This window comes from Mustela nigripes, chromosome X (genome assembly GCF_022355385.1).
Source record: "Mustela nigripes isolate SB6536 chromosome X, MUSNIG.SB6536, whole genome shotgun sequence".
Lineage (NCBI taxonomy): Eukaryota > Metazoa > Chordata > Mammalia > Carnivora > Mustelidae > Mustela > Mustela nigripes.
Window position 1 is genome coordinate 36948283 of NC_081575.1, and position 16294 is coordinate 36964576.

A 16294-nucleotide genomic window follows, 5' to 3' on the forward strand; every position below is an offset into this window, starting at 1 on the left:
CCATGTAAAGGTAAGCCTTGTCTAAGATAATTTTCTGTCTAATGCCTATGGGTATTCTTGCTGCTGTTCTATCACTTCTAAGCACTTTGAACTAGGTTACTTATTTTCTAGTCACTTCTCTAAGACTATCTATGTGAGCTTGGGCAAAGTCACCTCCCCCACCACATCACAGTTTATTGGAACAGGTGATGTCCAGAGGTATAGCAGTATGACCTCAGTTGAGTTATTTCATGTCTCTGAACCTCATCTGTAAAATGCAGACAATGGTAAGACCTACCTAATCTGGTTGTCAAGAAAGGCTAAGTGAATGCAAAATGTTATCCTCCCAGTGCCTGGCACATTGTAAGTGCTGAGTCAAGAGAAGTCACTGTCATGACGATTATTATTTTCAAGATTGTTTGCATAAGAGAAATAGAAACATCTGTCTACATAAAGATTTATACATGCATGTTCATAGTAGCTTTATCTACAACAGCCAAAGCCTGGCAAGGCTCCAGAGAGACTTCAGTGGGTAAACTGTGAAACAAACAGTGGTACAGCCATACTATGGAAGACTACTTGGCAATAAAAAGGAACAAACTACTGAGAACATGTGACTAGGATGAACTGTAAGAGCATTATGCTGAGCATTAAGCCATTCACCAGTGGTCATATACTATATGATTCTGTGTTCATGAAATGTCCAGAAAGACAAATCCATAATACCAGACCAGTGACTGCCTGGGGCTAAGGTGGGAATGGGATGGGGAATAACCATAAGCAGGCATAAGGGATCTTAGGAGGTGATGGAAATATTCTAAAACTGGATTAAGGCAATGGTAGGGCTGGTATACACATTTACCTAAACTCACCAAACTGTACACTTAAAAATGGGTGAATTTTATAGATCTAAATTATACCTTTAAAAGACTATTTAAAAAGAGAAGAGATATCTAAACTGAATATGTGTGATGGTATTCTGTTGGACTGTCAGAAACACTGAAAATTGACATTTTCAAGTTTTCACTTACCGAGGGATGGGCTGCTATGTATCCATGTGCGCTTTTATCTGAAAAGTAAAGATAAGGAAGTCACCTTTATTTCATGAGGCCTGCCTCCCTTAGAGACCAGAGTTAATAAAAAATTAACCTGCATGCCTTTGACCAGAAGGAAATTCTCCAGTTCGCTATTGCACAGATACTATGACAAATGACTTTGTTGTTCTGAAAATAGCTCACACCACTGCCCCCCTCACATGTCATTTTATAGACCTTAGTACGGGCCTCTGGTGAATCTCATCTATATAGACGACTATCGATATTACATACTACTTTCTTTAAAAAAAAGACTTTATTTATTTGAGAGCGAGAGAAAGAGAGTGCAAACACGTGTGCAAACAAGGGGAGGGGCAGAGGGAAAGGGAGAGAGAAGCCTCAAGCAGAGTCCCTACTGAGCACAGTGATTTGAGCTGAAGTCAAGAGCTGGATGCTTAACCAACTGAGCCACCCAGGTGCCTGGAGATTACCTCCTCCTGAGGTATGAATCTATGCATCTATATCCAGAATTTCTCCCCTATTTCCTCCCTCCCTTCTCTTCCGCCCTCCCTTCCACCCTGCCTTCCTTCTTTTCTCTTTCTCCTCCCCCACCCCCACCTCCTCTCATCCCATTCCTTGGTCTCAACTCTAGAGCATCTCAGAATGTCTGGTGAGTTTCACTCAGCTCAGACAAATACTAGAATAAGCATTTTTCGTTCTGGTAGCCTTGTGGCTCCCTAGTGAACCTGGAGGACAGCTCTAGACTTCCTCACATTAATTAAGCACTGTTTGATGTGTCACTAGGATCTCTGAGGCCTATCATGTATGTGGAAGACTAAATATCATAAAACCTCTCCTTGCTGGCCTTTTTTCCTTTTCAGTGTTCTGCCCTGGAGAATAGCAGTTAAGCTATCTTCTCAGTTAAAAACGTCCCATGGAGCTTGTGAATTACTACATGCCTTAAGTTTGGGCTTTGACATGTGTTATGACCAAAGGAGACACTCCTCCCCTTCCAAGTGTCCCCTTGCACCATCCCTGAAGATATTTTAAGCCTGGCCTATGTTAAAACCATTGCCAAGAGGTAGGGGCTCTTTACAGCTGGACCACTAATGATAGGATTCTCTTCTTTTTTTAGATGTTAAATAATAAGTTTTTCTAGATAGGCACCCTGGATTAACTTTCTCAAAACAAAAATATTGTTTGGCATATATTTTTCAGTTGCTTATAGTGCAAATGTGAACCTTAAAGTTTCAAACAAAGGCTCAGTCTATGTGCTAGCAAATGAAGTCAATATTTGGCAGGAACATGACCATTTCAATTTCTTATAAATAGCCAGATGTGATTTCTTTCTTTAAGCCTGATTTTGAAGTTAGATTAAAATAACCTGGCAACCACAAAATGAATGCTGTATCATCAGGGTCCAATTCAATGAATTGGAGGGAAAAAATAAACTTTAGGAGACCATGGTTGGACCCATATGCCTCTTATCTCATGGACACATCACAAGGCCTGATCCTACGTGACTAAGGAAATGTCTTCTTCATGCCAGTGCAGAGACCAAACACTTGTGATTGCTGATTCAAAGTGACAACTGCTGCTTCACTGAGCAATTAATTCCCCCTACTCGAGTTCTAAAAATAGCCAAGTCATAAACTGCCTCACATCAACTTTACCTTCCAGCCTATCTTTCCATTTACTGTCACTGAAGTCATTTGGAGAAGGTACTAGAAACTGACTTCAGATGCCCTACAGGCATTCTGGTCTAATCCTGAGGCTCTGAGATGAGAATTCCTTCTTCTCTCTTTGATACCTTGGAATCCTCTTACCTCCCGATGTAAAGCTCATGTATTTCTGGTTGTTGACCGTTTCTTTGGAATCGTAGAATTTGAGAACATCCAGGACGGCTTGTGGGTTCTTCTTCTGTTCCAGTTTTGTTATGTTGGAGGTTTGGAGTAACCGTGCCCACTGCTCAGGGATTCCCTGTGGACAACCAGAGGGAAAGAATGGCAGCTCAGAACATTCAGCAGCTGCATTTTCATGTTCCAGTAAAGTTCTTCACCAAGAAGCCCATGCTACCTGTAGGATTACACTTGGGAAACTGGAGTGACACTCTAGATTTAAAGTTAGTAACTTAATAATGCAATCATTCTCTTCTCTAATTAAAACACATAGGTAAAACTAGGATCCAACTTAAAAAGGGTGGGTGGGAGTATGACTGTGATAGAAAAAAAAAAGCGCATGAAAATCACCTCCATATTAATTCTGCTCATCCATGAAATGATGTTTACGGCTTAGCTTATTTTTTCTGGCGACTCAGGGCAGACATAGCAAGACTTCTCTAAATTTGTGCACAGTATAGTATAGTGCAGATCAATGGATTTTATATGACTAGAATCACATAAGCTCTTTCTGGGCATGTAGTAATCGGAAGATCTTTCCGAATGGAAGAAAAGCCTCACCCTTGGGCAGTTTCCGCTTTACGATTACAAAATGTAATTTTGGGGGGTGGGTGCTCTAGGGCTTTAATACAGAGGGAGATTGAGGGGAGGCAAAAATAGAATAGAGGAGGAGCAACAGCCAGGAGGTGCTAAATAGTTTCTCCTCACCTCCCTCCATCCCCTCCTTCCCACTTTGCTCATTGGCCACATAGAACCTGGGGACTGTGACACCCGTGGCAAAGCCTTGTGAGAATTGGCAATACTCTAAAGGATTTAGAGCAGAGAGGAGGGAGCGTTTGGAACTCGAACCTGGGACAATTGCACCAATTACGCTGAAAGATTAGCTTCGCGTTGAGCGTTGAGCCTTCTTTCCTACATGTTCAGCCTACGGATGCCCCCATTTTGTAATTGTCCAGCCTCCAAGGGCAACTTGGAGTGAGAGACAGACACACTGTTCCTGGAGTGCATCTAGACACAATTTGCGTGGCCTTGCCCTCCGAAGTCTCGGCAAAACAATGTGTGACGTGGGCCTCCAGAGTTTGGGAATGACAACGAAAAAGTGAGATAAGCCAAGCAACAACTCTACTGCACACACATGAACCTGCTGCGCAGTGCTATGACATCTCAAAGAAGCACTTTGATGCAAGCTTCTTTTGGGCCTGTGACGCACCTCTGGGAGCTTCCCTGGGCACATCTGTGAGCCATAGAGATCTGGCTGTAATGGACGTAAATAAAGAAAGAAAAGAAAGTTAAAACAGAATGTGGGACAACTTAGAAGGTGGGAGGAGATGAAACCAATGGGTCTGAATGGGGGGGGGTCATCCCTTCTCAAATGGGGCGGTTATGAAAATTGAGAGGTCTTAACTCCATCAGGGGCAGGACAGGTTAGGGCAACAGATTGCAGGAAACAGAGGGGGAGAAAAAAGACAACGTTCTCAAGTTGGGACGCATAATTCCACTTGGGGCCAGGTGTTTCCTCCATAAATACACAATAGTAAGAATTACAGTTAAAGGACTGGAGAAATTACCAGAAGGCAGAAACATGACTTTGGAGGGAAGAAGGATGGCATCATGAAAAGCTTTGGCGATAATTTGTAAGTCTGTGTTTACGACTGGGTGATCACAGGTAGCCAATGGCCATGTGATGAACTTACAAATTTCAGTTCCCAATTCTGGGTAACAATTTCCAGTTTCACAGTGGAAGTGTCTGTGTGGCTAAAATGGACAGGATGGTGACACAGGGATGCTAAATTTCACTGCATTCTCATTGATGCGATTCTTCTGCAAGATGCAGTGAGAAAGTCATGACTGGTTTAGGGAAAACTAGATTAAGGATTTCCCACACAGTCAGACTCTACCTTTGAGTTTCTTTAGACCAGGGGAAAAAGGGAAACCATTTCATTTCAAAGCATATATGAACAATTTCCATTTTAGTGCTACAGTTCTGAAGTCCTGGCTTCCCACAAAATGAGTTCAGATATAAGGTAATGACTTTGTCTAAATTAAGAGATTGTCTCCAAAGCTACAGAAACATGCTTCGACCCAACTGGTTTGATTTGGGATACAGGTCTTTGATTCCTGGTATTTGGGGTTACTCCAAGCACAGTGAAACGACACTTTGACATGCATTAATCACACAATTCGATGCTAAAGCCTTAAGCCACATATTTGAATTCAGGAGCCCATGCATGATCCCAGTTCTGATTCTAAGTGCAATTAATAGCATTTGGTTAATACTGTCATGGCCAAAGGAGTTATTAAGTGTTACAAAACCAGGTATGCATTGCACATAACCACTAGGGCAGACATCACTGGCATGACCATTACCGTAATTATCAGAATATTCTCAGTTATAATACATTCTGATGGCACTTCCAAACTTTTGTGATAAATCAATGTCTTGTGATCACTAGACAGCAGGGAAACATGCTGTCAATTGCAGAAGATCCTTCAGACAACTATACTTACCCCATGACTACCCTGCTGACATCATTTCTTGTTTCTTTGAGAAGTTGAGATAAACTAGTCGATCAATGAGACCTTACACTTAAATTTGAATGTATGCCTCAAAGGCACATCATCAGAAAGCCATCTCATTACTCCAGATTGAGGAACAAATCCCAAAAGTTAAGACAGCTAATGGAGACCTAGAAGTATGAGCATCAGAAGCAGGAGCACATTTCAATGCCTGACCACGTGTACAAAAACAACCAGATGTACAACAAGCTGGGGATTGTCTGGTGTAGCCCAGGAAAATGGCAGCATGATACAACAGGCCAAGCATTTATCTTATAAGAAATGATCATGTATATCACTCATACCATTTTTCCCTCTGATTCACTGGAAGCGACCGTCACAGGTCTAGAGGTCTGGAAGGGGGAGTTCTGAAGTATTTGGGACAAAAATGGCAATATAAAGGGTAAGGACTTTTCATAGTTTAATAACCCAAATCTCACCTCCCAACCGAATTTGAATCTCAAGGTCCCAGTGTATAACCAGGTGTAAAGGTTATATGGACCAACTAGCCATAGGACAATCAGCAAGGGGCACACCAAATCAGCATCCAAGCATTCATAATGACAGACCCTTGGAAGACAACTGAACAAGACAGTTCAACAAATTGCTCAAAATTCAACCTAAGCAACAATAATAATCAAATTTGGCAATATGCCCCCCACCACACGTGCCTGTGCACATACGCAAGCACACACGCAATACATTAGTGATACTGTGGCAAACAGGGCCCAATTTTAAATGCTACCACCAAAATGATTTTAAAAGCTTATTATCATTGGGCAGTTTTTAAAGTTGGTAAACGTAAACCATAGGTGAAAAGAATTAAAAAGGACAGAATTTGGTGTCTTTAAATACAATGTGTGGACAAATAGTTTCAAAAGACCACAAGAGGGCAATAAATGCATCAGATTTCCAAATTCAGCCCATTGACTGTCCATATCTTCAAAGGATTTCCAACAACTGCTTGCATCCAAAAAGATGTTTTATTTTAAATTGGGTGCTGGGGAGGTGTTGGGGGGGGGGCAGGTGTTGGTTTGATTGGGTTCAGTTGTATCAATCTGTTGGCCAAAATTGAAAAGAGTGCCTGTCGTATATCCCACCCCCAGCCCTCTCTGGTGGGTTCTTTGGGTTCTAACCAATGGCCAAGTGATAATGCAGTCAGCCAAATGATGGTGATTCACTTTTTTTCATTTCCATTCAGAACCCCAAAAGAACAAAGAAAGAGCTCAAGATAGATGGTATCATAAGATGTCAAGCAAGTTGGAAAGTGCAGAAAAAATTTAAAAATCAAATTAGAAAGGAACCAGAATGTCACATGAGAATAGCGGAGGAGAAAGCATTCACGTCAGACCATAAAAGGGAAGGAAAAAAAAAAAAAACAACATGGCATGAGAGCAATAAAACATAAGAAAAGTTAATGCAGAAGAAAAGCACACAGAAAACAAAACAGGTCAAAACTGGAAGCATAACATTCTTAAAATAAAAAGAGGGAACAGTTATTAGACCACATTTATAAAGTTGAAGTGCTTTGACTATTTCAAATGTCAAAAAAGTTGTAGTATTTTTGTTTAGATTACAAAAATCATTATGATTGTTTTTGGGGGGTGGTGACAGTAGAAATGGTATGGTGACAGCAGTCAAGGCCATTTGAATAATGTCTCTGACTCCAGGGATGAAATTGGTTAAATGCTACCAGTGTCTCAACTTTAGCAACATCTGTATTTCTTTACGTTCTCTTCTACTTTGTATTGAGAGTACAGAAATAATCAGCTCATGTCACTTTGCAAGGCCAAGATGTTTACTCCATTTTGATTTTATTTTCATATTGCGTACTTCCAGAATTGGAAAAAAAAGGGGGGGCAATTTGGCTGTCAATTCAGAGACATGGTTTGCTTCTCCAAATCCAGTTAATTTGTCCCCCACCTCTTTTTGGTTCACTCAGTCATATAAGTTTACTTATTAACCATCAAGTTACGAAACAGAAAATTTGATTATTTAACCTCTAAAATTATTGGTTTTAGAACCCAAGATTCAGGGGTGATGATATCATAAAAGACTTTTTTTCTGAATGCATTCAAAAGTACTCATTATCTCAGAATGTACATTTTTATTGAGCTCCTTACTAGTACAGAAAAAGGTAGTTGATCTTCCTGGGGACATATTTCTAGCCACATCTTTTCCTTCATTCATCTAAAAACAAAGATGCCAGATCTTGGAGAAAAAAAAAGTACAAAACGACAGATCTTGTGTTATTTGAACACTACAAATATCCAAAGAAAGGCTGAGTCTATAGCTCTGGTCTTTCTGGAGAATTTGTATTGGTATTTATTGTGGATAGCATATATTTAAAGCACATAACCACTAAAGCACACAAGATATATTCATAAATATTCTTCCTGAAACATGGGGTTTGCTGTTTTGAAGGCCTTTGAAATATACCTGTTAATAAGCCTAAAAATAAGCCATGTTCTTGAAATCAAAAGGAAGACCAGGTCAGTTGTACAGAGATTTTTGGTTAGTGTGGTTAGCTTATCTGAGTAATCCAGGTTCTAATGTCAAGCCTGAATTATTCAGATGGACTGTCTTCACTGGCCAAGTTAAATCAGCTGATTCTCTGATTCACTTCAAACAATAAAGAACAGACTCAAAAGAGTCTCTACCAGGACTACATCTCCTGTGCCATAGAAAATTCACATTTCCAATCACATTGAAGATTAACTGCGATTAGACATTTTTACGATGGATAAAATAATTTTTCCCAATACTCTTGCCACTCTCTAGTTCCAATGGGGATTGGCTCGGTATAGTCCATCTTCCTTGAAATCATCCAAAGCATCAAGCCTGACATTCTGGGACACGGGCAGGCTTTCTTGAAACCTATTTTCACAAAGGAATTTTTTCATGGCTTGCAAAACAATAAGGAGCTTACTTACAGTGAACTCCCCGGTGACAGCGTCAAACCCCACATGAATCGTATGTTCAAAGTCTGAAGGAAGAGAGATCTCTGGGCGTTCTTTCTCCTTCTTCTTATTGGCTAAAGGCAAAATGTTAACAGGTATTTATTGGGGACATAGTTTTGTCATCTCTAAGTTGTACAATTAGGTTCATCAAAAACAACTACAAAGCTGAAAGACAACTGAATCCAACACAAGCTTAATAGGATTTAGCTCCAGAAATTATAATTTCATCTGCAGAAGTAGCTGAGAGTTTGACAAAAAGTATTACATCCAGATGATTTACAAATTCCCCAAATCCAGTTCCAACAAAACTTGCAGTCCCATTGATTTATGTCCTTTACCAGCCTAAAAATGTAACCAACAGATATCTAGGTATATTGTGGTCAACTGGCTTTGTTGGATTGAATAGGACTTACTAAAGAAGCAATTCATTATGATCAGGTCAAGCTAAGTCTTACTATTAGAAAAAAAAAAGAACACAAAAGTGCTAAAGCTGTCTATAAAAGCATAAATGAATTGTTTCCATGTTAACCATAGCGAAATAGAACTTATTTAATTTATGTTTACATTATGAAGCATATTTTAATACACTCTTTGTCTTCTTTCAGTGAGAACACTACTACAAACCATTAATGTTACACATCTTTATCATTAAAAATGTTTGTAATCATTTACTCCCCAGAACTTTGCTAGTAAGAAAATATAAATGGCTGCTTTTTACTGAATTAATTTTACTTAGTTCTTAGTAACCTCAAATCAATGCCTTGGCTCAGTCATTCCAGTTTGTAGCTATTTCTCCATATTCCTAATTTTTTTTGTCATATTAGCCATTCAAAATCATTGTCCTCAAGTAGCGGATTTTTCATAGTGACACAACTGTGAAGAAACACGTCCACAGTTAATATGTCAAAACCTTTAAAGATATTATCACTGGAGAAATTAAGTTGGGAACTGTAATGAAATTAGTTTATCTTGGAATAGATTCCATAAGGAAGTTGCCCTGGAAATGTAAAATGGCATTAGGTAGGTTCCATAATAGCCACATAAGCATATCAGAGCACGTATCTCTGATTGGGGTGCATTTTACACTCAAAAGATAATAAAAATACTCACCCTCCTAATAATGGGAAAGTCAGCATGATTTGCCCAATTGAAACCAGTCAACCTCAGAATTGCCAGGGAGGCCAACTTAGAACACTCTGGTTCAAATAGATGTTTCCTTGGCCTGAATTTTAGACAACATTCAATTAACCACATACGGATTACTGGTTTTATGGGTTACCCAGGATAAATTTTCAATTCAAAACCTTTCACGTTCAAATGTCATTCTCATTGTTTCTTTTCTCTTTCTACCCTCTCTCACTACTCCCTATCTCCAGCCAGAGGACGGAGAGATGGTGCAGAAATACAGACATTCAAGGAGTAAGAAGATTAAGATACAGGATTAGGGACGAAAGATTGGAGGTGGGGGGGGGGGGTGGGGAAACAAGGGTCACTCAAAGCCTTTGTCTGGCCACAGAACACATTAGGTAGGACTCATTCTGAAAAGTATATATGTGCCATTCAACTTGACTTCAGCTTGGATGCTGTGTTTACAGCAAGTCTGCTTTATTGAATATGAAGCTTAGACCTTTTTATGTGGGTAGCTACTTCTGCTGTGTGTTTTGGTCCCATAGCTACCACTCATACTTGCTTGGCCACCAGGCCATTATCCAAGCCACTCCTCTGATTGTGTCCTTGTTTTTCCTCTTCCCTGCTCTCCCATCCATGTTGGGTGTAGCTGACTATCTCTCTTTTTACTTCCTTCACAGTGTGGTCTGATTCTCCTCCTCCATGGGTGACCATTCTTTATTTGATTAGCACTGCTTCCCCTTCTGCCTTTTCTAATGCAGTCTTTGGCCTTTAACAGTCCTTTCTTTGCACTCGTCCCTCTTGGATGGTATCTGATGCCAGAAACTAACCCATACCGGGTAACTTCCTGATCCGTGGGTGGCTAGGGATGATCTGGGTATTGTGTGAACAAATGGTTTACACAATTCAAGAGGAATGCTCTCTTTAAGGAAAAACACACTATAAAGGCTTCCAGGGTCCCTCCTAGGGCCTTGGAAGAGTCCCAAGACAGTGAGGAACTCTAAAGAAGTGTTATTCGCTTCATAGTTAATCTACTCCTAGTGACAGGTGACTCTCTCGGGGTCAAAGACTGCTCTGAAAATCTGAAGAAGGCTGTGGAACTTCTGCCCATAATTACACTGTACACATCTAAACAATTTTGCATATAATCTCAAAGGTTTAAAACTCTCCCGACTCTAGGTTGAGAACCCATAGTTCAATCCATGTCTCCAATCACTGTATCAACTTGCATTCATGACCTCTCTTGCTAGCAGTCTCTCCTTACTTTCCGTTAGTATTGGCCGAATGTTTGAGGACTATTGACTTAGCCCTGACCACCTCACTTGGGCTGAGCTATATGAATTGGTCTTGTGGAGTCTCTCTAGAAGGCTACCCAGTTGCCAGTCCCTCACCAGCCTGATCATGCCCTTCCCTTCACTCAGGGCTAAGCCTAACAAAGGCAGGAAGCCCAAACTTGCTCTTCCTCCAAGTCCATGTTCTCTCAGTGAAATGATACCACTAACCACTCAGATCAGAAAGGATTCAGGCTTTAGACACCAACTCTTTTGGGAGGCCCTGAGCAATGAAAAGATTATGAAATCCCACTCCAATATGTAATTCAAATAAAAACAATAGTAAAGCATAAAAAGTTTAAAAAGTCCAAAAAATTCTGCTACTCCTAAGGTGATGAAGTCTTTCTAAAAACTACAGATACAGACTAAAAATGTGGCCAGGTTTTGGGGGCCCCTGATTTGTCGGGCCTGCAGCCCCTGCTTACTCTTGTTACTGGGTAATTCAGCACTGGCCCAACTTCCCAAGCCATAAATTTGGCAGCTTCTTTGATTGCCACTGTATTTCTACCTTAATTGGTCACCAAATTCTAGTGTATCTCCCACACTCATCTTGAATCTATGTTCTTCCTTTCTTCCCCACAAACCATCACCTTAACCTAAGGTACCGATATTTCTCACCTGGTCTTATTGCCTCCAATCTTGCCTCCTGCTCTTCATTACTTTATAATGAACACAAATCTGACCACATCCCTGTCATTAAGATCCTTAAATGCCACCCATTGCCCATATGGTAGAAGTTCATGCTCATTAACATGCTACCCAGGGGCCTGCGCAATCTGCCCCAAGCTTACCTCTCTGGTCTATTCTTGCCAAAACCCCCACTGCCCCATACCCACATCATGCTCCCTAAATGGCTAGATTTTTCTCTTACTGCCAAGACTTTCATGCTAGGCCAAGTCCTGGCAACTCTTCTATCTTACCAAGATCCCTCACCCCACACTTTGAATGGATAACTCCCATTAGTCCCTATTCTTGAAGACTCACTCACTCTTGGGCTTCCTCTTCTTTGGGAAGTCTTGTTCTGTCTTCCCTTTGCAGATGAAGTTAAATGCCCTTCTCTTCAGGCTTCCATAGAACTGTCCAGTGCGTACTCAGATCTTGGCATGGATCAATACTGGATTGTTATTTCTTCTTTATATACCTGTCTCTCTAGATAAAATTGGAGATACTTGACAGAAAAGACTATATCTTATTCATTCTCACATCCCTTAGCACCTGGCTTATGTCTGCACACTTAATGATTTTAATTTAGGGAACAGTCACCATGTGCAAAAAGTGCTTCCAGGGTCATCTCATTTAATTTCCATCACAGTCTCATTAGGTAAACCTTATTAGTATTGTATTATTGTTCTGTAGATGAGGAAAGTGCGTGTAAGGTTCAACCACATACCCAGGATTATAGAGCTAGCAGGTGTCAGATCCAGAATTTGAACCTAGGTCCCAACCATATCTACAGAGCTCACGTTCTTAACAGCTACACCATTTATTATTCAGTATCACTTAAAAAAAAAACAACAACATTTTTGAGTCCTAGTCTTCAGTAAATATTATTGAATGTGCTTAGATGAGAATTTTTTGTCTCTTTTCTTTTACACTAAATTGTCTGTCTGTATATCCCTCCAGAAAATTCTACTGAGTATTGGTTATTGACGTTAAGATGCAGTCTAACCTGAATCTTGGCCCAGTAAGACTCAGCCTGATAAGCTCTGGGATGATGTCTGCAGAGAGCAGAAGCCCAAATGAGTACCACTTTCTAAGTGTATCATCCATACCCTACTGGAACATAGAACTAAGGCCACAGGTTGCCAACTAGACTACAATCTACAAAGTGTTTGGCCTTGGGACCCTCTGGGTGTGCAAGAATTCTGGCTATAACTCCAGGGGCCAGTGAACCTCCAGAGAGTCACTCATCTTGACACCTTTCTCCATCTCACGTACATGTTAAAGAAAGAAAAGCCTCCTAGTCATCCATCATCTCCTCTATGCCCTACCCCAATCAATGTCCTGTATTTTCCCCAGTACCTACAGCTTATTCCATTACCAATTCCCTAAACCTTCAACCTCTTCATTAAATGCTCTCTTCACTTCTTGCCTCAGGTTTCAAACTGCACTGTGCATCACTCTCATTGGGAAAATTTAGAGAGAGGAAGGTATCCGAACCTCACCCCGAGAGATTCAGATTCAGTTAGTCTGGGGCAGAGCCCAGCACCTTTAATTTGTAAAGCTCTTCAGCTTTCTCCATTAAGCAACTGGGGTGGAGAAGAACTTCCAATTCTACTCTCTAAAGGGGGTATCACTTCCTCAGATAATCCTGATGGACACTGCTCATTCTTCCTCACCCCAAGTTCTTAGGTGTGGAGGAATGAGGCAGGGCGGCTTTTCCCCTTTTATTTCAAAGCTGTTGATCTGAGATCAGTACTTTTGCACTTGCCTACAAAAGCCCCTTCTTTGAGGTTACTGCCATTCAGTGCTCTTGGCCAAGTTGCCTTATCCACTGAGGACTCAGGCTCCTGGTCTTCCTTCCTACCCTCAGTGCTGCCATCACTCTGTGAAATGTGATATATATAAATGGACATCTTTTCCACACTCTTTCCTTTTAACTCCTTGACCTCCCTCAACACTAACCAATTTCAGCTCCCTTCTAGTTCAATCTGCTCCTATGGCCACCAGTAACTTAGTGGTTGTCAACCAGGGCCACTCATTAGAATAATCTGTAGAGTTCTATAAAAGACCAATGCCCAGGGCCCACCCAGAAGTTACTATAGCAGGATTTGTGGGGGTGAGACCTGGACAAATGATTTTCTAAGCTCCACAGATCATGCACAGAGTGGAGGATGACAGGTACCCCAGGCCTTTTCATTATCCAGAATGATCATTTCTTTGAAATATTAAACCCCATTATCCCAGCCTCCCAAAATGTTAGCTCTCTTTCCAGCCCTTAATCTTTTTTTTAATTGTTCTTTGGTCTCAACAAAAATACTAGTCCCTGGATCCCTCCATTCTTGACAAGTTACCAGCTTCCTTATAGCCTAGACTCTTTGGTGCATCATTTAAATTACTCTTAAACCACTGGTCTGGAAGCAATGCCACTCTCTGACTTACTCTTGCCATTCTCCTGCAAAAATCTACTCTAATAGAATGCCACCATGGAACCTCCAATTCTAGACTGAGGCTGACAAGCTATTAGCGGGGGAAAAAATCACACAGCTACGTAGATTGGCTCATACTATAAAAGTCAGAGACCATAGTTGGGTCATCAGTGTGCTTGACAATATTCTTCTTGTTTGTTGCCAACTTCCTTTCCCACTTCTTTTACTGAATATTCAAGAACTTTCCCACTTTTGCACAAGCTTCTGCTTCACCCTCTCCTCCTTGACTTTCTGCATACGAAATTCCTTCACTTCACTGAGAAAAATGGAGGCCATCAGTTTGGAACTCCTTTGACTTGGCTTTCTGTCCCACTCCAATGGCATTTTTCTCCATCAGTAATATCTCATGTCTCACCAGAAGCAGTGTCCGCACCCCCTCTGCCTGAGGTTTCTCTCTCCACTGATGCTCCAGATACCAGTCCCTTTCACTTCTCCAGGGCTCTCACACCACCAACTATTTTGTCTATTTCTTCTTGTATCTTCAATCTCTCCTTTCTTACTGACACTTCCTGTCTTGCTTGTGAGACCTGCTGAGATCCCTTTCATCCTTAAAAATTAAAACCCTCTGACACCTCACATATTTCTCTCCCTGCTATAGCTTCACCTTTCCTTCTGGAGCTTAAACTTCTTGAAAAGGCAACCCAGACTTCTTCAACCTTCACTTCTCAAACCAGTGCAATGAGTCCCTGAGGTCCTGAATGAATCTCCTACTTGAAAATGCCCACTTTCAGTCCTTAAAACTGTTGACCTTTCAGTCTAAACTGATATTGCTGACCCTGAACTTCATGAAATGAAATCCTTCCTGCCTTCTTTCATGCAGTCCTTTCCTAGAGCCTGTTGCTGAATTTCTGGGTCTTCTGTTGACTCTTTAAACAGTATTTCCCAGGAGTGTCTTAGGTCCTCATCTCTTCTTAGCAATACACCTCTCCCTTTGGCCACCTCACCTACTTGTATGGTTCCTCTTCCCAGCTACATTAGTGGTTTACCATATGGATGTCAAGTCTGACCTCTCTGCTCTACCCTGACCCCATGGAGTTGCATTCTGAACACCTCTATTTTGATATTTTCAAAAGTAAATGAATTTTCCACTGCCTTCTCCCACATAAAACAAGAAATGACAAATCATCCCATGTTCCCTACCTCACCCTTCTCTTCTCCTCATCCTCTTAGTTGCCTAGCTCTGCTAATGCTTTCTCATAAATATTCCCTCTGTGTTGTCCTCTTCTGTTCTGATACTGGCCGTTAGGCCAGGCCACTGTCATTTCTCAGCCACATAACTCCATTTGTCTCCTTCCTCTTACCCCCCCCCCAGCCCCCGCCCCCATAGTTTACTCTTCTCCTGTGGCTGGAGTGATATTCTGAAACACAAATCTGATAATGTTCTGCATCATTGCTTCCCCAATGCCTTCAAAATCAAATTCAAAGCCCTCAGTTTGGCATATATAAGCCCTCCAGGATCCTCTCCCCAATTACTTCCATGGTTCCATCTCCCACCCCCCTCACTAACTCATGCTCTATGCACTAGCTATTCGGAACTACTTGTAGTTGTATTCATAGAACTCCAGCTAATAATGTGTCATGCCTCCAGCCTTCACAATGCTGCTCCTTCTATCTGGAATGCCACCCATCCCTGACATGACTAGCTCTCTTTTTTAAGACTCACCTCAGTTCAGTGTTCACTTCGTCCAGGAAGACTTTCCTAACTTCCCCTCGGTCTTGAATAGTTGCCTCTCCTCAGTGCCCAGTTCTGTACCACACTTACCACAGTAAACTCTAATTGATGACTGACTTGTCCGTGTCCCTCACTAGGCCGTCAGTTCCTTAAAGTCAGGAACTGGGACTTAGCTACCTCTGTATCCCAAAATCTATCTAACACAGTAACCGATTCAACAAATACTTGATGAATAAGCACATGAATAAATGAATGAATGGATGAATGACCTTCATTACATGAAATGAGACCTTATAAGATGGAGACAAGTCATGCCTATGTACCTTTATGTGTTCATGGGTGAGGAGACTAGGATTCAGGTTCCCTATAAAGGCTGTGAGGTGGGAGGGTATGTTTTAAAGTTCTTGTTACAGTTGAAGATGTTGGTGGCAGCAGTGGGGCTGTTCTTCTTCAATGGCAGGGATGAGTCCAAACTCATTCAGACATACCTCTTGCCAGGTACCACTCTGGGGCCAAAAGCATATATTGGCAACAGAGTTGGACAGGGTACAAGGTACAGCAAAGTGACCAATTCTCCCCCACATGGA

The 16294-nt window shown here is 41.3% G+C and overlaps 1 protein-coding gene across 9 annotated transcripts in view; it reads right to left on the reverse strand.

The window, feature by feature from the left end:
- The window catches only part of PAK3 (p21 (RAC1) activated kinase 3), a 241838-nt gene that overhangs the window by 60083 nt on the left and 165461 nt on the right, over positions 1-16294 (reverse strand). For 8 of the 9 annotated variants that reach the window (XM_059384573.1, XM_059384574.1, XM_059384572.1 and 5 more), the window contains 4 exons: positions 8401-8501; positions 4122-4166; positions 2840-2993; positions 1011-1048 (listed from right to left, as the gene is read on the reverse strand). In XM_059384573.1, coding sequence (XP_059240556.1) covers positions 1011-1048; positions 2840-2993; positions 4122-4166; positions 8401-8501 — 338 coding nt within the window. The remainder of the gene's footprint in view (positions 1-1010; positions 1049-2839; positions 2994-4121; positions 4167-8400; positions 8502-16294) is intronic. The other variant, XM_059384575.1, reaches the window with a different exon arrangement.